This window comes from Phyllopteryx taeniolatus, chromosome 5 (assembly GCF_024500385.1).
Source record: "Phyllopteryx taeniolatus isolate TA_2022b chromosome 5, UOR_Ptae_1.2, whole genome shotgun sequence".
In the NCBI taxonomy this organism is placed as follows: domain Eukaryota; kingdom Metazoa; phylum Chordata; class Actinopteri; order Syngnathiformes; family Syngnathidae; genus Phyllopteryx; species Phyllopteryx taeniolatus.
In genome coordinates, this window is record NC_084506.1 from 4,169,324 (window position 1) to 4,193,695 (window position 24,372).

The 24,372-nt window shown below is 44.7% G+C and overlaps 1 protein-coding gene across 2 annotated transcripts; it reads right to left on the bottom strand.

Annotated features, from left to right (window-relative positions):
• Nucleotides 1–4,040: 4,040 nt before the first annotated feature.
• cotl1 (coactosin-like F-actin binding protein 1) lies at nt 4,041–23,543 on the bottom strand. Of its 2 annotated transcripts, none has more exons than XM_061772912.1 (5): nt 23,412–23,543; nt 23,214–23,291; nt 22,613–22,695; nt 13,079–13,236; nt 4,041–10,190 (listed from the first exon to the last, which is right to left on the bottom strand). In XM_061772912.1, exons 1-5 carry the CDS (start codon nt 23,486–23,488, stop codon nt 10,080–10,082), a joined length of 507 nt encoding a protein of 168 aa, XP_061628896.1. In that variant the 5' UTR covers nt 23,489–23,543; the 3' UTR covers nt 4,041–10,079. The 2 variants fall into 2 exon arrangements, with proteins under 2 accessions (XP_061628896.1, XP_061628897.1); XM_061772913.1 differs by having other exon boundaries at nt 23,388–23,521.
• Between the last annotated feature and the right edge of the window lie 829 nt (nt 23,544–24,372).

Below are 24,372 nucleotides of genomic sequence, written 5' to 3' on the forward strand. Positions count from 1 at the left end.
TATTCAGAGTTACAAGATAATTAAGCAAAGGAATAAACAGCAAAATATTAATACTTTACAACCTTATTATGCCACATCTATAATATGGAATTTTATTTTGTAATATAAGACTAGATAAGATCAAATATTTTGTTTATATAGCCAGAGCTGCTAGGAATGCAAAGTTAGCAATGTCCTTTCACCATCGTTCCTGTCATACTGTGGAGCGTGTTTTGGTTTGCACATTAGTTCAGGGTGTACCCCGCCTTCTGCCCGATGATAGCTGGGATAGGCTCCAGCACACCCGCGACCCTTGTGAGCATAAGCGGCTCAGAAAATGGAAGGATGAACTATGAACTGAATTAGTTCATTTTTGGAAGGGTGAACTGAACTTTGAACTAGTTCGCATAGAAAATTAACTTTCCCAACACTGCCCACATTCCGGCTGCAACCTTGTTGCAGATGAGAAAAGTTAACTTGGCATTGATAAATGCAGGTAGGATGAACGTGCATACTTCTCTTTCCACTCTTCTTTGTACTTCCCACAAAGATCAAAATGTTCCTTGATTTCAGCATCCAAAATCAGACGTTCATAGGATTTCGACATGATTGAGAGGTATATCGATGTGATGACGCATTAGTCGTGTTGTTTTCTGTCAAGTTTAATGTAAATCTCACATCAGACAGTCACAAACACAAAGTGGAGGAGACGGGACAGACAGCTGAGGAAGCTTCTGTAGATTTAATTTGAGTGGGCAAGCTGTTTGTTTGAGGGGGTCTTGCCCTTTCTTGCCCCTGCGTATAGCTGGCCACGGTTCACGCTCAAAGGCTAGATAGGATGGCTTTAGCCTATCAGGCTAAATGAATTTGGTCATAGCTTCCAGATCAGTGCCTGATTTGACACAACTCTCGAGCTGATCCATGTCTTGATTAAAGAGTGGCCATTCAGAGCATCATTAAAATGCACAACCGCACTTTATATTAAAAGGGTCTGTGCCACGAAAGCTGACCTTGTATTGCAAACTCTCTGAGGCGGACAATGCAAAGCACTAATGCTGCAAGGTTCAAGTCATTACTTCACACAGTGTAGGAAGATAAAAGTTGAGTTAGACATTTGAATTGGTTAACAGCGTTATGCCTCTGCAGTGTTTGCACTGTCTATTCGCCGCCTCGCCAATGGCGAATTGAAACAGTGTGGCGATGCAAATGGTCAAAAGTATCCTGCAGTTCACATTAGTTCTCGCAGCTAGCTGGCTGCCTTCTTCATCCATGCAAGTGCTGCTAATCCCAGTTTGGTTGTGTCAGGCTGAGCGGCGGCCTCACTGGCTCAGCGCAGGGCCATAGCTCGTTATTTGCCCCCCCACATCCACATTAACTGAAGATGTACTTTAGTTACATTTTGACCGAAGTTGAGTTGTGTAATTTCGACCAGTTTGCCCTACTTTTGAAATCTGTTACAATTGTCTGACAGTTTAAGTTAACCTACTAATATTTACCACTGATCTAGATAAAGTCCTCAAGATCCTTCTTGAAGATTATTACAAGGGAATTATCTCAACACGTTTACCGTAATTGATGAGAACATTAATCAACGTTTAGGATAGTTTACCATTTCAACCTCTTTGATACTCCCATGATGGTGATGAAAAACATCACTTGTGTCACGTTCCACTTAATGTACACAGCACCCCATATTGACAGAAAAAAAACAGAATTGTTGAAATTTTTGCAGATTTAAAAAAAAAGAAAAGCTGAAATATCACACAGCCATAAGTATTCAGACCCTTTGCTCAGTATTTAGTAGAAGCACCCTTTTGAGCGAATACAGCCATGAGCCTTTTGGGGAATTAAAATTTTTTTCACACCTGGATTTGGGGATCCTCTGCCATTCCTCCTTGCAGATCCTCTCCAGTTCTGTCAGGTTGGATGGTGAACGTTGGTGGGCAGCCATTTTCAGGTCTCTCCGGAGATGCTCAATTGGATTTATGTCAGGGATCTGGCTGGGTCATTCAAGAACAGTCACAGAGTTGTTCTGAAGCCACTCCTTTGTTATTTTAGCTGTGTGCTTAGGGACATTGTCTTGTTGGAAGGTGAACCTTCGGCCCAGTCTGAGGTCCTGAGCACTCTTGAGAAGGTTTTCGTCCAGGATATCCATGTACTTGGCCACATTCATCTTTCCTTCGATTGCAACCAGTCGTCCTGTCCCTGCAGCTGAAAAACACCCCCACAGCATGATGCTGCCACCACCATCCTTCACCCTTGTATTGGACAGGTGATGAGCAGTGCCTGGTTTTCTCTACACATACCGCTTAGAATTAAGGCATAAAAGTTCTAGCTTGGTCTCATCAGACCAGAAAATCGTATATCTCACCATCTTGGAGTCCTTCAGGTGTTTTTAGCAAACTCCATGCAGGCTTTCATGTGTCTTGCACTGAGGAGAGGCTTCCGTCGAGCCACTCGTCCTTAAAGCCCCGACTAGTGGAGGGCTGCACTGATGGTTGACTTTCTCGAACTTTTTCCCATCTCCCGACTGCCTCTCTGGAGCTCAGCGACAGTGATCTTTCGGTTCTTCTTTACCTCTCTCACCAAGGCTCTTCTCCCCCAATTGCTCAGTTTGGCTGGACGGCCAGCTCTAGGAAGGGTTCTGATTGTCCCAAACATCTTCCATTTCAGGATTATGGAGGCCACTGTGCTCTTAGGAACCTTAAGTGCAGCAGAATTTTTTTTATAACCTTGGCCAGATCTGTGCCTTGCACAATTCTGTTTCTGAGCTCTTCAGGCAGTTCCTTTGACCTCATGATTCTCATTTGCTCTTACATGCACTGTGAGCTGTAAGGTCTTATATAGACAGGGGTGTGGGTTTCCTAATCAAGTCCAGTCAGTATAATCAAACACAGCTGGACTACAATGAAAGTGTACAACCATCTCAAGGATGAGCAGAAGAAATGGACAGCACCCAAGTTAAATGTATGAGTGTCACAGCAACGGGTCTGAATATTTATGCCTCTGTGATATTTCAGTTTTTAATAAATCTGCAAAACTTTCAACAATTCCGTTTTTTTCTGTCAATATGGGGTGCCGTGTGTACATTCATGAGGAAAAAAATTAACTTAAATGATTTTAGCAAATGGCTGCAATATAACAAAGAGTGAAATATTTAAGGGGGTCTGAATATGTTCCATACCCACTGTACAGGGCGAATGACTGAGCTCGTACTATGAGCGTGAAATTAGTTGAATCATAGTGAGGGAGAATAAAGTTGGGACTCTTGTGAAAAATTTAAGGGGGTCTTAATACTTTCCGTACCCACTGTAGACCGGAACAGCAATTCGCGCTGACACCATCACTGAGTGGGAACTTAACCCATGCTGCCTGCACCAAAGTCAGGCAAATGTACCACTACACCATCAGTGACTTTACTAAAAAGATTTGTTATTACAATCAATTCATCATAACATTTAGGCCTGACCTCCAGGAAAGGGTTTGTTAGCTGTATCCAATGTCATGTTGGTCGTACATTATCATACAGAATTGCTTATTTCTTGCATTTAATGAATAATTCTGAGGATAACAAACATCCCCCCAAAAAGTTCATGCTAAATCAAAAAATGTTTAAACCTGAATTGATAGGTGTATTTCTGTAATTATTTTCCAGTCTTTAAATGTAAAATTGGATGTTAACAATACAATGCAAAAATCCCCACTGGAAGTTAAAAATAGTTTGAGTTAAAACAGAAAAGTTAAATAAATGAGACATTCAAACATCATAAAAAAATATGAATTAGATCTATACTGAAAATACCTTTTTAAAATATATTTTTAGAAGCTTTATTTGTCATTGGCCCTACAGCAAGGTGAGTGTGAATTTCTGCTTGAGGGATTGTAATGAGTATAATAAATTAAAATCATTAAAATAGACTAGTCACAAATGGGGATGTTCGACCTTCGGGTAAAATGTCTTTAAATGTTCTGTAACCGTTATGTCACGGTTGGTTGGCGAAGGCGAGGGAGGCAAGGCAAAAACATGGAGGACCCAAGTGCAGGGAAGCAGGGAGGCAAGGTAGAAGTCCCAAAAATGATATTTAATTCCAAATCAAAAGGTAAGCAAGGGTCATGGAAAAAGCAAACTAAACTGAGTCCCAAAAGTGATCATCAAAAAACAAAGAAACACTTTGAACAAACCTAAAACTGGAACAAGATATGACTACTGAAACTCCAGGCGACTTTGACATGTGACACAGACAGACTACAATGACAACTGATAATGACATACCACAAGGACAATGAACTGAACGAAACCGGGGAACTAAATACAAACAGATTGACGAGACGAGGAACAGCTGGACAAGACGCGAGTGGCTGGAGAGAGCTGATTGGTCGATACAAGGCAGAATATGACGACAACAGGTGGACACAATAACTAAAAGAGCACACCACAAACATGGAACAAAACTAAACACAAACCAAACCAAAACACAGACCATGACACTTTACAGAGTAAATTAATTTGACCTCTAAACTTTTAAATGTGCATGTCCAACGGTTCAATATTTCTTGCACAATTTACTGTTCTCTAACAAAACGTGTCGTTTGCTTTCATTTTCCAGTACAGTATCACAATGTGATGTCAGTTTAAGGTGTACTTTTAAGGAGGGGGTGGGGGGAGGGGAAACAAAACCCCACGAAGTGTTTAGATTTTTATTTTGAAATGACTTTTCCCACCAAAGTATAGAAATAAAGACTTCAAATTCCTAAACTCTGCAGACACAGTTTAATCCAAAAACATAGAAGACATAAAAGATGCTTTAACTGAGAGATGGCCAATCTCCTCAATTGGCTATGACCTTTATGTTGACGGAAGCGCTGCCAAACGTGAGGCGTCAACAATCGCAGTGTGCTGTGAACAAGGTTCCATGATGCCTCTTTCCAAGGGAGACAAAGGCAGTCAAATATGATGAGGAGAGGGGGGGGGAGGCCGTCGTTTTATGGAACATTACATTAAAACAAGAGCTGCTGTTGAATGAAAAATGACTCAATGTAATCATTGTATTTCTGTAGAATAGTATTTACAGATATCCCTCTAAATTACCACTTGTACTTCTTCCTAACAGATTAACAATATGGAAATACAATATGCAATTAAAAAACACAATACGAAGCACTAGTCAAAATGTAGAAGCAATTACAGATTGAGACTGCCCAAACTCTTAATTTGTGCTGAGTGGTCTGAGGCACACACAAAACAAGATGACAAACATCAGCAAGGATAATATTAGAAGACCTTTTTGTTATGATGTACATTGTATGATAACGAGTGGCATACTCGATATTTCAGACGTGCTTACATTTCACAATTTGTGGCATTATTCTGATATAACAGTGCTTAAGCCTTGATGTGCATTCACTTCTTCCTGGCCAACTGGATCCCAGCTGAGTATGAGCTTGAGATGACAATGCATAGTTAATTAAATAAGCAACCATGTGGTGGCTGGTGGCTCCCTCCCACCAACTAACTGTAGTAATTCTTAAATTAGACCATTTCAATCTTAAAATGTGTTTGTGTCAAGTCAAACAGAATAGTGAGAATTAGCATTTTGCGACCAACTCTTTAAAGTAGGGCTGCACATTATGGCCCCAAATCAATATCTTATTTTTAGGCTATATCGAGATACCCCATGTATGTCATTTAGGATGCTGTATCCCGGTAATTTAACTCTCTGTTTTAATCTGTAGACATTTCTGGACACTTGTATAATGTTTCTATAGACTAAAACAAATTTAAAGATTACTATATTGATTTTTAACCTCTTGGAACTAGACAGATGTTTGGCTAGTTGTTTCCGTTTGTAATTGTTACGCTATGCTATGCTAACAATTAATGTAATCCATCCTGTTTCTATACTTGTCCTTATTAGGGTTACGAGTCGGCAATGGACAATTTAGAATCTTCGATTTCTCAACGTGCATGTGTTCGGAATGTGGGTGGAACCATGACATTTGGTATCTCACCAAATTGCATGAGGATACTAAGAACGTGACTGGAAAGCCGCTGTTTAAAACAAGCCACAGTCAGTCAGTTTTATGAATTCACAAATACTAACCTTAGCCCAAGGAATGGCGAATGCGCACACACACACTCAAAACAATATTAGCAGAAACAAATGCAAGCAAAGAGCAACGTTTAGCCTGATTTTCTGTAACTCCAGTACTGTTGTTAAAAACACTGCCGCAATGAATTCTGGGTTCCCATAATGCTTTTCGTTGCCAGGACCTTCAGTGTGAGAATCGGTGCCAATATTTAAGGCAGGCAATCACTTTTTCACACCATGTCCATATAGCCTGTTGTACACATCACTCAAGCATAGCCTTTAATAGGCATGTGTTTGTGGATGGTGACCTCAAGTGAACAAAATAAAATACCTGCACCTCTCTGAAGTATCACGTATTCGCATTGAATTGCATATGAAATTTATATAATTGGTCCCTGCTTTCTTTTATGGTAGGGTTTTCTGAAATGTAACCCCTGCAATAAACGAGTTTACTGTACCAGGAGAATACAAGTAGAGGTGCAACAATTCATAATTAACCAATTATCAATTATTTGTATAATAATGAATCGTTTAGAGACCTTTTTGCACTGCAAAATTGTCCAAATCCTCAGAATTTTAGCTTCTCAACAGTAAATATTTTCTGATTTCTGGTGTACTCCATGAACGCAGACTGATTATTGTTGTTTAGTCAAAAAAAGACATTTGCAAACGTGCTTTTACTTTGGAAAACAATGATCAGCGTGTTTGCCCATTTTCTGTCATGTTACGCATCAAACCAGGAAGTGAATTATAATCAATTTCAGTTTGTGCACTGTCAATTTGCACTGTCAATTTGAAATAATGTTTTTTAAGAAAGTGATCGAAATTAACTGGCTCCAGGTACGTGGAATGTCACCTCTGTGGCAGGGAAGGAGCCCGAGCTGGTGTGTGAGGTTGAGAAGTTCAGACTAGATATAGTCGTGCTCGCCTCCACACATGGCTTGGGCTCTGGTACCAGTCCTCTTGAGAGGGGTTGGACTCTTTTCCACTCTGGAGTTGCCCACGGTGAGAGGCGCCGAGCAGGTGTGGGTATACGTATTGCCTTCCGGCTTGGTGCCTGTACATTGGGGTTCACCCCGGTGGACGAGAGGGTAGCCTCCCTCCGCCTTCGGGTGGGGGGACGGGTCCTGACTGTTATTTGTGCCGATGCACCAAACAGCAGTTCAGAGTACACACCCTTTTTTGAGTCCTTAGAGGGGGTGCTGGAGAGCGCTCCCGCTGGGGACTCCATCGTTCTGCTGCGGGACTTCAATGCTCATGTGGGCAATGACAGTGAGACCTGCAAGGGTGTGATTGGGAGGAACGCCCTCCCCCCGATCAGAACCCGAGTGGCGTTCGGTTATTGGACTTATGTGCTCACCACCGATTGTCCATAACGAACACCATGTTGAAGCATAAGGGTGTCCACACGTGCACTTGGCACCAGGACACCCAAGGTTGGCGTTTGATGATCGACTTTGTGGTCGTGTCATCGGACTTGCGGCCGCATGTCTTGGACACTCGTGTGAAGAGAGGGGCAGAGCTGTTAACTGATCACCGCCTGGTGGTGAGTTGGCTCCGATGGTGGGGGAAGATGCCGGGCCGACCTGGCAGGCCCAAACGTATTGTGAGGGTCTGCTGGAAACGTCTGGCAGAATCCGCTGTCAGAAGGAACTCCCACCTCGCGCAGAACTTCACCCACGTCTCGGGGGAGGCGGGGGACATTGAGTCTGAGTGGACCATGTTCCTTGGTGGTCGCTGAGGCAAAAACCCGGGCGTGGGAGGAGTTCGGTGAGGCCATGGAGAACAACTTCCGGACGGCTTCGAGGAAATTCTGGTCTACCATCCGGCGTCTCAGGAGGGGGAAGCAGTGCACCAGCAACACTGTGTATAGTGCGGATGAGGCGCTGCTGACTTCGACTCGGGACGTTGTGAATCGGTGGGGAGAATACTTCGAAGACCTCAATTCCACCGACACGCCTTCCCATGAGGGAGCAGAGTCTGGGGTCTCTAAGGCGGGCTCTCCTATCTCTGGGGTTGAGGTCACCGAGGTGGTTAAAAAGCTCCTCGGTGGCAAGGCCCCGGGGATGGATGAGATTAAGCCTGGAATTCCTAAACGCTCTGGATGTTTTAGGGCTGTCCTAGTTGACACGCCTCTGCAACATCACATGGACATCGGGGACAGTGCCTCTGGATTGGCAGACTGGGGTGGTGGTCCCCCTTTTTAAGAAGGGGGACCGGACGATGTGTTCCAACTACAGGGGGATCACACTCCTCAGCCTCCCTGGTAAGGTCTCTTCAGGGGTGCTGGAGAAGAGGGTCAGTCGGGAAGTCGAATATCAGATTCAGGAGGAGCAGTGTGTTTTTTTTCGTCCTGGCCGTGGAACAGTGGACCAGCTCTTCACCCTCGGCAGGGTCCTCGAGGGTGCATGGGAGTTCGCCCAACCAGTCTACATGTGTTTTGTGGACTTTGAGAAGGCCCTTGTGGAGTCCTGTGGGGGGTGCTTTGGCAGTATGGGGTACCGAACCCCCTGAATAGGGGCTGTTCGGTGCCTGTCATCAGGCCGTGATCTCCAACTCTCACTGGAGTGGTTCGCAGCCGAGTGTGAAGTTGCTGGGATGAGAATCAGTACCTCTAAATCTGAGACCATGGTCCTTAGTCGGAAAAGGATGGTGTGCCCTCTCCAGGTTGGAGATGAGATCCTGCCCCAAGTGGAGGAGTTCAAATATCTTGGGGTCTTGTTCACGAGTGAGGGAAGAATGGAACGGGAGATCGACAGGCGGATCGGTGCAGCGTCTGCAGTGATGCGGATTTTGTATCGGTCCGTTGTGGTGAAGGAGCTAAACCGAAAGGGGAAGCTCTCCATTTACCGGTCGATCTACGTTCCTACCCTCACCTATGGTCACGAGCTGTGGGTCGTGACTGAAAGAACAAGATCCCGGATACAAGCGGCCGAAATGAGTTTCCTCCGCAGGGTGTCAGGGCTCTGCCTTGGAGAGAGGGTGAGAAGCTCGGTTATCTGGGAGGGGCTCAGAGTAGAGCCGCTACTCCTCCCCATTGAGAGGAGCCAGATGAGGTGGCTCAGGCATCCTAAACAGATGCCTCCAGGACCCCTCCCTGGTGAGGTGTTCCGGGCACGTCCCACCGGGAGGAGACCCCGGGAACGACCCAGGATACGCTGGAGAGACTACGTCTCTCGGCTTCCCTGGGAACGCCTCGGGATCCCCTCGGAAGAGCTGGAGGAAGTGGCTGTGGAGAGGGAAGTCTGGGCTTCCCTGCTGAAGCTACTGCCCCTGCGACCTGACCTCGGATAAGCGGAAGAAAATGGATGGATGGATGGATGGATCGAACCTTGGTTGCAGCCCTAAACATAGGCAAGCACAGGGAAATCATGAAAACGCCATACACAGATTTTTCAACAGATTCAAACCCAGATGTCCTGACTGTGAGGCAGCTCTGCTAACCATTGTTTCACCGTGCTGCCGTACTGCTTTTATCTTCACACTTACATACATGCATGTTCCCGTTCTTTCACATTGCAACATTCTTTTCCAAACTGGATCTATGCATGAGTAGTATCTCGGAGATACTTTACAGTCTTCAAAGGAGAACTTCCAAGATTCTACACAATCTAATCACTATCTAAGTAAGCCAACAAGTATAGTATCGCAAATCTCGGTTTTTAACTCTTCCATAAAATTTTAAAGATCTTGAAATTGTATTCATGGCCTTGTAACGGAAAAAAGGGCCATCAGTACAGAAAGAACAGTGCTTGGTTTGTACTCTTGAACTGGATTTACATGTCACCTGGTATGAGTCCACTCTTTTGGATGACCCTGTACTCTTCAAAGTCCTTGCCGTGAGGCTTCTTTTGTGGGACTAATTTTAAAAGTTAAATTCTATGTTCTTTGTATGTTATTTGTGTAGGTGCTGTTGTCATTGCTGTTCGCCATCTTCAATCCCGAATCCTCTCTAAAAGAGATAGCAATTTTTAAAACCATTCCTTCTTCCATTTGAATTGTAGCACTTCTCTACTCGGCCTGAGCATCATAGTTGGCGCCGCCCGTCTTCTTCAGCTCTGTGCGAAGGTAGTCCTCATCCACTTCTTTTGGATCGCTGATCATGAACTCCTTGGCAAAGTTCTGTACAAATGGATAAGGAGCGGAAAAGTTGACTGTCGGAGTGAGTTTAGCAAAAAATACAGTACAAAATAGTAGTGTGTTTTAAAACAGTGAGTGATGCTTGAAATCCGGATAGTTTTTATTTTAATGCAATGCGAACCGGCATTAAATTTCAAAGAAAAAGATTAAGAATTAGGAATAGTTATTATAATTATTATTATACTGGGCTGCTAAAAACAGCAGTGTCTTCATTCTTCTTTCCAAACTATAACTGTATTAACTGAGAAAACTATGATTTAGCAGTCCTGTGGCTCACTAAACTAACAGTAAAACCAGTGTTTTTGCGAACTGCTTCACATCTGTGTTCCATGAAGTCGAACTTCTTGAACCTGTGACTTGCTATACAAGCCCACGATGGTTTGACAACATTCCACAATTCCTTCGCATGTGTTGGTTGTGCATCAGAAACAACATTACTGGATGTCACACTATAAGCTTTATATTGGCCCATTTTGTTGGTCTGGACCCAAGACATACAGTAAAATGAGGCTTCAAAATCATGAAAAATCATGCCATTCTCTGAACTCTGGTACGCTGTGGGCGTGTCCGGTGAAAGTGCTCAAACTGCGCCCTGTCTATGATCAGCTGTCAATCACATACCACTACAAGAAAAGTGTTCTTCTCCCTACCTGTTCAAGCCGAAAAAATATCTGCTTAAAGCCTCGAGTGGCTGGAATATATCACATATCTTTGCTTGGGTTGAAACACTCAAAGTAGACCGCCATTGGGTCATTTTGACTTAAGGCTTCGTAATTTGCAGTCTTTGCTTGCGGAAGACGTGACATCGTGGCGTCGCCACTTTGGGTCACTCCTTCGTGGCTTTGAGCAATCGTACAGGCTTCGGCTTGTCCTCGAGTGCCCCCTTGCGGACACTCATGCCATTACGCAGGTATTAGGTGTTAGCTCATCGAGACATCGTGTCCCCTCTTGATCGCTGCTGGTGAAATAATAAACTTCAGCTTGCCTCCAGCACCGCAGAGTGTTTTTTTTCTCCTGCTGGTTTTAAGCTTACATTGTGCGCTAATCTTCCATGAGTGCTCTGCTGCGAGTGACCGACCACCCCACGAGAGCACGGCTAACTCGCCACCTCCACCCACGTTCGCCATAAAGTGCTCTTATTAATTAAAGCCTCCATTTTCGCTCGCTTTTCGAAACGGCAACACCATGTCTGTGTTTTAAAGGTTTATGCCTGGTATTTTTAACCAGTTTTGCGATTTACAACGCGACGATTACAACAAGCTGTACCGACAAAAGGCGCTGCATTGCTAACGCAATAACGCCACCTTCCATTCACAGACGTTCCCAACACAACTTAACTTGATTTAAACACTGCCTCACGTTAATAGTAAACAATTACTTAACGGTTTCATTTCCTAAGGGGAGCTATTAATTAATTGCTTGTTTAATTTTGGTTTTGGTTTAATTTTTAAACTGGTTTTGTTATCCAATAATGAATATTTTATCCCACTGGTTTTAAAGCACAAATAATCCTAGGATGGAAAAGTAACATTAAGAGGCGGTATGTCCCCCTTTCGGCTGGGCATAAATGCCAGAGCCCCCCTTTTGGCTCTCGCTCGCTCGACCACTTTTAAACTGGTTTTGTTATCCAATAATTAATATTTTATCCCACTGGTTTTAAAGCACAAATAATCCTAGGATGGAAAAGTAACATTAAGAGGCGGTATGTCCCCCTTTCGGCTGGGCATAAATGCCAGAGCCCCCCTTTTGGCTCTCGCTCGCTCGACCACCTTTCCGAAGACTGGCTCAGCCAGGAAGCCACACCTCTCACTACGAGATGGCGAGGACACATCAGACCTTTTCCCGCAGAAGGTCATCCTGCCAGTGCCCGAGCTACCCTGCCGTGTGCTGAGGGGCATCTTACGGAAAAAGCTCCCTTAAGAGGGAAACGGGCGGCGCACGTGTGCTCCAAGCACTTCCAGGCTTCGGCCGCCTTGCGCTTGGAACTCTTCATCTCACTTCTTTTTTTCTTCCTCCTTGCAGAAGGGAGGATCTGTATTTCTTTTATGTCGGAACAGTTTTACTGTGTCACACTGGAGTTTTTAAGCTACCGCTGTGCTTTCTTAGTATTATAATTGATGTTTATTGAGAATCACAATCGATCAGTCGAACAGAACAAAATTTCTAGAGGGGGAAAAAGTAACGAAGACAAAAGACAAAGATGGGTGTGTGTGATGCATTAAAATCGAGGGTGGCAGGCAGGGCGGAGGGGCAGGGCGCCCGGACCGGGAAACAGCACAAACGTGCGGAAGCCCCATCAGACACCCACACCCTCCCAATTCCATACCAGTCCCCCAGGAACCCCTGGATCTGTGCCCAGATGTGACCCTAGTGAGAGTCTTCCCCCTTTTTCCACCAAATCCACCTGTTGCCCATATGGACCGGACAGGCCAAGCATTCGAGAGATCAACCAGCCTGCCTAAATTGTGTTCCACGTAACGTAAATCCAACTTGCGGTCTACTAAAGTACAGTTTGGTGCATATTTGGGTCTAGATTAACGAGAACAGGGAACCCCAGCTCTATGCATTGTCACCGCATGCTCTTTCCATCCTCACAGCACAAGTTCAATCTCCTTTACCAATGTTTGTCTGTCACTTGTTTTGCATTTGTATTTAAAAAATGCATTTTTTTTTAAATACAAGTGTCTTGTCTTTAGTGATCAAATTATATGAACATGATCCAAAAGCTTTAATTGGTTTCATAATTTCCATTCTACAAGTTAGTGGTATATTTAGGCTGTTTTACAGTTTCTAATTCCATCTTTTCTACTTTTTGTTTTTCACATTGTGTTGATTCGTGTCAGGTTTTATACCCACAATTCTGCACTGACCTGCACGATTTCTTTCACCAGCGCTTTGTCTATGCTGATCTTGGCACGCTGGAGCCCACCAATACTCTCCCCGATCCAAGTGATGAGGGTGAACTTGGCTCGTTTGCTCATTGCGTCTCCTGTCATAATCCGCAGGAAGCAAAACAGCCGTGCATCATCTAGAAAAAGGACAAACGTGAATAGGTCTGTACAATATTGAATTGGTCATGACCGAAAGAACAAGATCCCGGATACAAGCGGTCAAAATGAGTTTCCTCCGCAGGATGTCAGGGCTCTCCCATAGAGAGGGTGAAAAGCTCAGTCATCCGGGAGGGCCTCAGAGAAGAGCCCCTGCGCCTCCAGATTGAGCGGAACCAGATGAAGTGGTCTGATTAGGATGCCTTCTGGACGCCTCCCTGGTGAGGTTTTACGGGCACGTCTCACCAGGAGGAGACCGCGGGGACGACCCAAGACACGCTGGAGAGACTACGTCTCCCGCCTGGCCTGGGAACGCCTCGGGATCCCCTTGGAAGAGCTGGATTAAGTGGCTGGCGAGAGGGAAGTCTGGGCTTCCCTGCTAAAGCTGCTGCCCCTGCGACTTGACCTCGGATAAGCGGAAGAAAATGGATGGATGGAAGTATTGAATTGATCACTAAAATTAGCAAGACTGTATAAGGGTAGTGGCTGGAGTTTTCATGTTCTCCAATGGACCATGACTTAATCAGAGTTGCCTTCATTGTCATTGTATGCATTACAACGAAATTCCAGTTGGAGACTGCTTTGGTGCCTCTTAAAATATTTAGAACTTGTACAATAAAATAAGTACCAAAAAAGAAAGGAATTGGCCAAAAATAAGAATTACGCGAATAAAGTAAGAATAGGGCAATGTACATAAGAACAGTAAGACAAATATTTGGCGAGAGTGTAAATTATTCCAGGTTAAGTGCATAAAATTGCACAGAAAATCAGCATTACTGCATGTCTGGTTCATGTTAAGACAGTTCTTGTGGTTAGAATTTTGAATTGTTTATTGTGGTAATAGCCTCGGGAAAGAAGCTCTCAGTCTGTTTGTCCAAGCTCTGTGACCTGTAGCACCTGCCCGAGGGTGTCAGTTCAAACAGGTGGTTACTGGGGTGAGAGGAGCCCTTGATGATGTGGACAGCTCTCCTGAGGTAGCAAAAGGTAGCATAGCAACGATGTACAGCAGGCTCGGCAGAGAGCAACCAATGATCTTCTGGGCTGTGTTGATCACTCTGCAGCCCTCTTCTGTCCGCTGCCGAGCACCCCGTGTACCACGCTGTGATACAGTACGCCAGGATGCTCTCTATGGTGGCTCTGTAGAATGTCACCAGCAGGTTCTCCTCCAAGTTGTTTCTTCTAAGCACCCTCCGGAAGTCGAGTTGCTGCTGGGCTTTCTTCACCACCACTGAGGTGTTAGCAGTCCAGGAGAGGTCGTCAGAGATCTGCACACCCAGGAATAGGATGGAGTGGATCCTTTCCACTCAGTGCCCACTGAAGTAGAGCGACGCCAGGTCTAATCTCCCCTTCCTGAAATACATGCTAATCATCTGTGGTTTTGTGGTGTTCAGTGGGAGGTTGTTTTCTGAACACCATGCTGTCAGTCTGTTGATTTCATCTCTGTAGTCCGAGTTTCTCAGATTGTGGGGTGCTTGTTAATATGTCCTTAAACCACTGTCAGATGGGGGAGGACAAGCCCAGATACAGACGTTTCTGCATCAGGGATGATGTGGTTGAAGGCTGAGCTGAAGTCGAGGAAATGCAGCCTCGCATAGCTCCTTTGGTGTTCCAGGTGATTCAAGTGCAGTGTGGAGTGCTATGGTTATGGCATCATCTGTTGATCGGTTTTCCCTGTGAGCAAACTGGTGGGGGTCCAGAGTGGGTGCCAGACATGCTCTGATGTGTTGGAAAAATGTGTAGTCTTTCAAAACACCTCATGACTAAAGGCCTGTACTTGTTGAGGCTGTCGATTGATGACTTTTTGAGATTTTAAGGCAGGATGGGATGATGATATGTGGCAAGGACTAATTGAAGACTGTGGTGATAATAGAAAACTCCAGTCACTCCAAAATGTGCGCCGCAGATTGTAAACATGCAGACAATATGGCAAAGGAAGGCGATTTCCTTGGGCTATAAATCAGCAAACTAATGCTGCTTGAGTCCTCGCAGTCCACTTATATTTCGTGTTGGTACTGTGCGACCCTAAAAAGAAACTACCAAGAGGGCACAAAGCCAGGTATGTCCCGAAACTGAGACAACAATCGGCAGTTGAACTATGCTAGTCATCACGACTTAAAAGTTCCAAAAGTCAGTCAGCACTCAACCAAAATGTTTTTACATTTTTTTTTTAAAGCAGTGCATTGTGTGCAGAGGTGGTCCAAGCTTGAATGGCACGGTGTGCGAGACCCCCCATGGGCCTTTAAATACTGTTTTTGCAAGTTTGTGGAGAGAAAATCTTCCAAATTAATTAATTTGATATTTAAATAAAACAATATATAATTTAAAAGTTTTACAGTGCAATAAAGCAACAACGCTCAGGGTTAAGTGGTCTTTTGAAAATACGTTTGAAAATAAGGTTAGACAAATGTAATGTTATAGAATTGGGTTAAGTCAAGTCAAGGTTCTTTATGATTGGTGCGAATAACATTTTTTTTCTGCACCGAATCAAATATCATATGGCTCCCATACTGAATCGAATCGTATCGAATCATTCCACCCGTCAAGATATTGTTTTTTTTAATGGAATTGCTCCCTTTGTAACTAGATATATATCGAATCGGCCTCGTGCCAGAGATTCCCAAGCCTAATAATTACGTGCGCAGCGGATATCAAAGAGATGCGCTGGTGGCTGTAAATCCGATCCGCGGCGGCTCGATAAATGAACACAACACTAACTATCCATCCATCCATCCATTTTCTTTACCGCTTCTCCTCACTAGGGTCACGGGCGTGCTGGAGCCTATCCCAGCTATCTTCAGGCGAGAGGCGGGGTACACCCCGAACTGGTCGCCAGCCAGTTGCACGGCACATAAAAACAAACAATCACTCGCACTCGCATTCACACCTATGGGCAATTTAGAGTCTTCAATCAACCTACCACGCATATTTTTGGGATGTGGGAGGCACGGGGAGAACACGCAGGCACGGGGAGAACATGCAAACTCCACACAGGCGGGGCCGGGGATTGAACCCCGGTCCTCAGAACTGCGAGGTAGACGCGCTAACCAGTCGGCTACCGACAAGCACACATATTTAACATAAATGGAAATTAATAATAAATGTTTTTACGTACACATATACCTCTGTGTCTCTAATGCGATTATTAAAGCTTTTTATTTCTTAATATTAATAATAACAACACAAACTTCTATAGCGCTTCTCAAGACACTCAAAGACGCTTTCAGACGACAATAACAGAACGGCGAGTGAGCAGAAAGTCCGGCTGGCGTGGGCTGGCATCAGCGACGTTCCACCGCAGTGGAATGCAAAAAAGTCACGGTGGCGGAAGGATGGTCGGTAGCTGAGCTCGCTGCACATGTACACGAGTCACAACCGAAGCTGGGTGTTCGAGACCTTGCTGAGAGAGAGATAGGTCGGTGATCATTTAGCCGAAGTTGTTTTTTTTTTTTTAATAATCTCCCACCTTTCCTAGTTTACAATACATGACAACAACAACGTAGAGTCCTTCGGTGAATGTGTTGAGTGAACGTGAACCTCAGGGATGGATCATTAAATGAATGAGGAACCACTTGAACGATTTTGGGAAAAAGAACTGAACGATTCGGTCAACGAATCTTTTGAACAAATCTTTTTAATGAACTGATTCGAATGATTCACTACACTCAAAAGAACTGCCATCCGTGCCCATCACTAGTAAATTACTTGAAGTTTGCCAGTGAGCGAGCGAGCGAGCGGCTATCACAAGCTCGGTGCCCAAGTACTGCGGCAAGTGATTGGCTATCATAGGATTGGAATATACCGACCAACGTTCATTGACGATGTAATCGTGTTTTCCTCTGTGTGAAATGTTTTTGTTTTTTTTTAAATTAAAAAATACTAGCTTTAAACTCATCTGACTGGCAGCTGTGAGGCTCCGGCTGTCTAGCTATTAGCTGCTACTGTGGAAAACTTGGCGTGGGCGCTCCTCTTCTTCTTTTCCTTTGGGCTTGTCCCTTTATGGGTCGCCACACCGCGTCATCCTTTTCCATGTCAGCCAATCTCCTGCATCCTCCTCTCGAACACCAACTGTCCTCATGTCTTCCCTCACGACATCCATCAACCTTTTCTTTGCTCTTCCTCTCGCTCGCTTGCCTGGCAGCTCCATCCTCATCATCCTTCTACGAATATACTCACTATTTCTCCTCTGGACGTGACCAAACCATCGAAGTCTGCTCTCTCTAACTTTGTCTCCAAAACATCGAACCTCGGCTGTCCTTCTTATGAACTCATTTCTAATTTTATCCAACCTGGTCACTCCGAGAGCGAACCTCAACATCTTCATTTCCGCCACCTCCAACTCTGCTTCCTTCTCTAATCCGTCCATCATGGCTGGCCTCACCACTGTTTTATAAACTTTGCCCTTCATCCGAGCAGAGACTCTTCTGTCACATAACAGACCTGACACCTTCCTCCACCCATTCCAACCTGCTTGGACCCGTTTCTTCACTGCCTGACCACACTCACCATTGCTCTGGACTGGATACATTAAAAATGACTGCCTACTGACAGTGATTTATTTGCTTGAGTCCAAAAGCAATCACTAATTCACATTCACATCTATGGACACTTTAGAGTCTTCAATTATCCTACCATGAATGTTTTTGGAATGTGACGGAAAGCCAGAGCACCCAGAGAAAGCCCACGCAAGCAAATGAGAACATGCAAACTCCACACAGGAAGGCAGAAATTTGAACCTTGAACCCTACTACTGTGCGGCAGACGGGCTAATCACGAGCACCGTGCTGCCCATAGCTAATATCTACCTTTTCAATGCATTACTCCCTCCTTTATCGCAGGGATTAGGTTCTGGTCCACCCCCGCAATAGCTGAAATCCGACCACATATTTTTAGGGATTTATACATATTTTAAAGCTGTCCCCTGACTCTTATTAATGTTCCCCACAGGGTCCACACTCCTATTAACCTCTACTTCTTCCTTTCCTTTCGGCTTGTCCCGTTAGGGGTGGCCACAGCATGTCATCCTTTTCCATGTAAGCCTATTTCCTCTCTAACATCAACTGAATCATGTATTCCCTCACTACATTCATCAACCTTCTCTTTGGTCTTCCTCTAGCTCTCTTGCCTGGCAGCTCCATCCTCATCACCCTTCTAACAATATATTGACTCTCTCTCCTCTGGAAAAGTCCAAAGTGTGCTCACTCTAACTTTGTTTCCAAAACATCTAACCTTGGCTGTCTCTCTGATAAGATAATTTCTAATCCTATCCAACCTGCTCACTCCTAGAACCTCAACATCTTCCTTTCGCCACCTCCAGCTCTGCTTCCTGTTGTCTCTTCAGTGCCACTGTCTCTAATCCTTACATCATGGCTGACCTCACCTCTGTCTTAGAAACGTTGCTTTTCATCCAAGCAGAGACTCTTCTGTCAAACAACACACCTGACACCTTCCGCCACCCGTTCAAACCTGCTTGGACCCATTTCTTTACTTCCTGACCACACTCACCATTGCTCTGGACTGTTAACCCCAAGTATTTAAAGACCTCCACCCTTGCTATCTCTTCTCCCTGTGGCCTCACTGTTTCCTCTTATTCATGCACATATATTCTGTTTTACTTTGACTAATCTTCATCCCTCTCCTTTCCAGTGCATGCCTCCAACCTTTCTAACTGTTTCACAATGTCGTCTGCAAACATCATAGTCCACAGGGATTCCAGTCTAACCTCATTTGTCAACCTATCCATCACCACTGCAAACAGGAAGGCGCTCAGGGCTGATCCGTAATGCAGTCCCACCTCCACCTGATCAATGCAAACTAGAACTAGTAGACATTCCAACAGCTTCTTCCCTCTTGCGATCAACTTCTTAAACACCTAACCTATAATTCCATTACAACAAGCTGGCAATTTTTTGACTTGAGTTCGTTGTCACATTTCTGTGGGGCCAATTATGTATTACTCGTGCACTCACTGTAGTTGTCTTGCCATGCTGCACTATTTGAATATACTGGCCACTCATGCCAGAGTAGCATCTGCTCCATTTGCACACTGATTGAGGAGTATCTGTAACATTTGCACAACCAACATTGTCCCAGATTATCGCACTACTCGTCACTTTTTACGGCAGCCGTGGCCCAATGGTTAAGATCATCGCCTGCCACTGTGGGGGACCTAGGTTCAAAACCCTGACTGGACCATCCGCCAACATCCTCCGGACTCACGGCTGTGGTGTCCTTGAGCAAGACACTGATACCCCAAAAATGCTCCCCGGACGCTTCAGCTGCCCCCTGCTCCAGTGTGTTCCACTAACGTGTATGTGTTCACTGTGATGGGTTAAATGCAGAGAACAAATTTCGTGTGCATGTGTGCATGTTCATGACAATAAAAGATGATTCTTCTTCTTCTTTAAACCGCATACACTCCTTGAAGTCTCAGCGCCCTTTGCACAATGGTCATTGCACCGGACTATTGCATTATTAGTCATTTGAACTGCTCTAAGTGCTAGAGGACTCTGCATCTTTTTGCACAATTGTTTTTTGTCAATGTCTTTATGTCTCCAAAGTGTTCAGTAAATTGACTGTCTGTTGTACTAGAGCGGCTCCAACTACCGGAGAATAAATTCCTTGTGTGTTTTGGACATACTTGGCAAATAAAGATGCTTCTGACCTGAAGCTCCTCTGTCACACCTACAGCACACCTCACCACTGTTCTGCTGCCCTCGTACATGTCCTGTATTATTCTAACATACTTCTCTGCCACTCCAGACTTCTGCATGCAGTACCACAGTTCCTCTCTGGGTACTCTGTCATAGGCTTTCTCTAGATCCCTAAAGACACAATGTAGCTCCTTCTGACCTCTGTACTTTTCCATCAACATCCTCAAGACAAATAATGCATGTGTGGTACTCTTTCTAGGCATGAAACCATACGGTTGCTCGCAAATACATCTGTTCTGAGTCTAGCCTTCACTATTCTTTGCCATAATTTTCTTGTGTGGCTCATCAACTTCGTTCCTCTATAGTTCCCACAGCTCTGCACATCACCCTTGTTCTTAAAAATGGGCACCAGTACACTTTTCCTCCATTCCTCAGGCATCTTCTCACCTGCTAGAATTATGTTGAACAAGCTGGCCAAAAACTCCATAGCCATCTCTCCTCCACAGGAATGTCATCAGGACCAACTGCCATTTTTCATCCTCTTTAATGCCTTTCTAACTTCCCCCTTACTAATCATTGCCACTTCCTGGTCCACCACACTTCCCTCTTCCTTCGCTCATTTTCCTCATTCATTAACTCCTCAAAGTATTCTTTCCATCTATTCAGAACACTCCTGGCACCAGTCAACACATTTCCATCTCTATCCTTAATTACCTTAACCTGCTGCACATCCTTCACATCTCTCTCCCTCTGTCTGGCCAACCTGTATAGATCCTTTTCTTTAGTGTCCGACCTGCCATACATGTCATTATATGCCTCGTTTGGCCTTTGCCACCTCAACCTTTGCCCTACGTCACATCTCAAAGTATTTATTTCTCCTCTCCTCGGTCCTCTCAGTGTCCCACTTCTTAGCTAACCTCTTTCCTTGTATGATTTCCTGTACGGTGAGGTTCCACCACCAAGTCTCCTTCTCTCCTTTCCTACCAGAAGATACACCAAGTACTCTCCTGCCTGTCTCTCTGATCACCTTGGCTGTAGTGGTGCAGTCTTCTGGAAGCTCCTCCTGTCCACCGAGAGTCTGTCTCACCTCTTCTCAAACACTCTTCCTTTCTCAGCTTCCACCACATGGTTCTCTGCCTTCGTCTTCTTAATCTTCCGCCCCACCACCAGAGTCATCTTACACACCACCATCCTATGCGGTCTAGCCACACTCTCCCCTACCACTACTTTACAGTCGGTAACCTCCTTCAGATTACATCGTCTGCACAAGATGTAATCCACCTGCGTGCTTCTACCGCCACTCTTGTAGGTCACCCTATGTTCCTGCCTCTTCCGGAAAAAAACTGTTCACTACAGCCATTTCCATCCTTTTTGCAAAGTCTACCACCATCTGTCCCTCCAAGTTCCTTTCCTGGATGCCGTACTTACCCAACACTTCTTCATCACCCCTGTTTGCTCACCAACATGTCCATTAGAATTTGCACCAATCACGACTCTCTCTCTCTCTCTGTCTGGGATGCTCAGAACTACTTCATCTAGCTCCTGCCAGAATTTCTTTTTAACTCTCGGTCACATGCTACCTGTGGGGCATAGCCACTAATCACATTACACATAACACCCTCAATTTCAAGTTTCAACCTCATCACTCGATCTGATACTCTTTTCACCTCCAAGACATTCTTAGCCAACTCTTCTTTTAAAATAACCCCAACTCCATTTCTCTTCCCATCCACACCATGGTAAAATAATTGAAACCCTGCCCCTAAACTTCTAGCCTTACTGCCTTTCCACCTGGTCTCCTGGACACACAATAGATCATCCTTTCTCCTAATCATCATGTCAACCAACTCCCGAGATTTTTCTGTCATAGTCCTAACATACGAAGTCCCTACATTCAGTTCTAGGCTCTGTGCTTTCCTCTTCTCTTTCTGAAGAAGAACCCGCTTTCCACCGCTTCTTCTCGTTCGTCTTCGACCCACAGTAGCTGAATTTCCACTGGCACCCTGCATGTTAATGGTGCCGGGGGCGGACGTTGTTAACCCGGGGCACGACCAATCCGGTATGGAATTCTTCAGATGAACGCTCATATTTGTTTGGCAAAGTTTTAAGCCCGATGCCCTTCCTGACGCAACCCTCTGCATTTATCCGGGCTTGGGACCGACCTACAGTTTGCACTGGCTTGTGCCCCCCATGGGGGCAGCATTGTATTAGGGACAGTCAATAATCTTTATTATTGTACTGTGTAGGTGCGTGTTGTGTCAAGTAGTAGTTGTGGAAGAGGCTCACAGCTAGTTAATGCAATTCAGCTACATATTTTGCAACAAGAAACTTCCTTGTTCTGTTTTTGTCCAAGCAACTTTTGGAGTTAAAACTGATTGCATTCTGAATGGACTTCCTATGGGTGCATTGTTACTCAGTCATACAAAAAGCCAGCATGTTTCTGTTTTTTCTTGAAGCTCGGAATGGGCCATTGTAACCAGTCTTATGCAATGCAACACTGCTATGCCTGCATAGTTTCAAGTCTCAAGGCCAATGGGTTACAGAGGACAGAGTCTTAAAAGATTAGTGCACTACAGAGCCAAGCTGTTGGCCATACAGGCAGTTTCAAAACTGTACTGACTGACAATTTTTTTTAAAAGTTTCATGCAAGTACTGAAGTGTTTAGCATTAGATCGACCTCCATGTGCAAGTGGGTTGATCTACTAACCTGTGCACATCTTTTTTAACTCCTCGTAGTCAGTTCCTTGGTCGGCAAGTACGATCGTGGAGCCTTGATATTTAAACACAGCCCTGGAAGATGCAAAATATAATGCCAATTATTTCTCTGACCGCGGATCATTGTCATAAAATGTCGAGCCACAACAGCCACATTGTGTCAAGCAGAAGACCATGCCTCGGACGCCCATGCAAGGTGGCACACTTCTGTATCACAAGCAGAATGTCAGTCGCTCTGAATACCGAACAAAGGAAATGACTTGTACTCCTCGAGACCGGCTTTAACTGTGCTTTTACGACTGGAGCCGCAAAACAGACTTCATTCACCAGGGAGCAGTGGAACTAATGCTGCACTGCACATGGTTCGGTTTGCTAGTGACACAAAAGCATGTAACAGTCTTTACTCATGATTTATTTCTAATGGCAACGAGACATGACGTATCTCTTTTTTTTTTTTTTTTTTTTTTTAATAAAAAAATGTAGCCTCGCGGGCGGTAACGAGCTGGCGAATGATGAATTATTAACGGGACTCGGTTATTGTCATTTATTTTAAATTTTTTTGGTCAACGTAGACGTACATGCGATATGCTCACCAGTTAGTGTCCGTGTTGTCGTCTCTGACTTTGTTGTAAGCCTCTCTGCAAGCCTCTTTATCAATCTGGGTTGTCATTCTGCGGACGGAAAGGACAAAACAAAAAAGGGACAAGGGGGAGTTGTTGCAAGTCGACGTACCCGAAAAGTACCAAACGCATACAAGTGACGATTACAGATGTTGCCACAGAAGCCGTTACCCGACGGTCGCGCACACCGCACAAAATGAATGATCCGGATCGATTAATGGGGGAAGGGGGCGATGTTCTGGTGTCATTTCCTGTATATGGCCACGAAATGGGCGTTGATGATGCGAATGAGTCAATCGGTGCGCTGCCTCCTTCCCGTGAGTTTATTTTGAAAACTCACCGGAAATCTCGTAATACTCCAAATTTACGTTTGCTTGCAAAGTAAGTCGTGTCTGAGCGCGTGCGTGTGCGCGCGCGTGTGTGTGGGGGTCAAACTCTTTTTTTGATCTCGGGCCTCATTGTAGTTCTGATTTCCCTCAGAGGGCCGTGAGAACAGTGAAACCGTATACATGCGGAATCATCACCAAAACATATCATGACCATTGCAAAACAAATTGAGGGGTAACTAGTTTTGAAATCACAAGACAAGGATAATAGTTTGTTTGAGTTACTGTAGAAGAAGGGTTTGGTAACAGAAAAATGCAATATCTCAACGTTATTGTTTATTATTTAAACAATTTGGAATTTGGGTACAGATTTGAGCAAAAATCACGGAAGTTGACGAGCATGATTTGCTTGCACGGGCCACATAAAATGATGTGGCGGGCCGCATCTGGCACCTTGAGTTTGACACCTGTGGTCAACGGGATTGTTGAGAAAGTCGGCCGGAAGTTTAATATTCGCCTGACATTCAGTTCTCGCACGCTCGTACTCGGCCTCATTGCTACATTTTCGACGATATCACACGTGTAGAATTTGGAGCACAATTTCAGAAAATAGCTGTAAAAAAAAAAAAAACAAGCTTCTGGATTTGTTGTCACTATAAATGCACAGTCTGTGTTGGGGACCGTCTACAAATTAGACATACCAGGGTTACAAATGTGTAACAAATTATCCATCCATCCATTTTCATGACGGCTTCTCCTCACGCGGGTCGCGGGTGCGCCGGATCCCATCCCAGCTATCTTCGGGC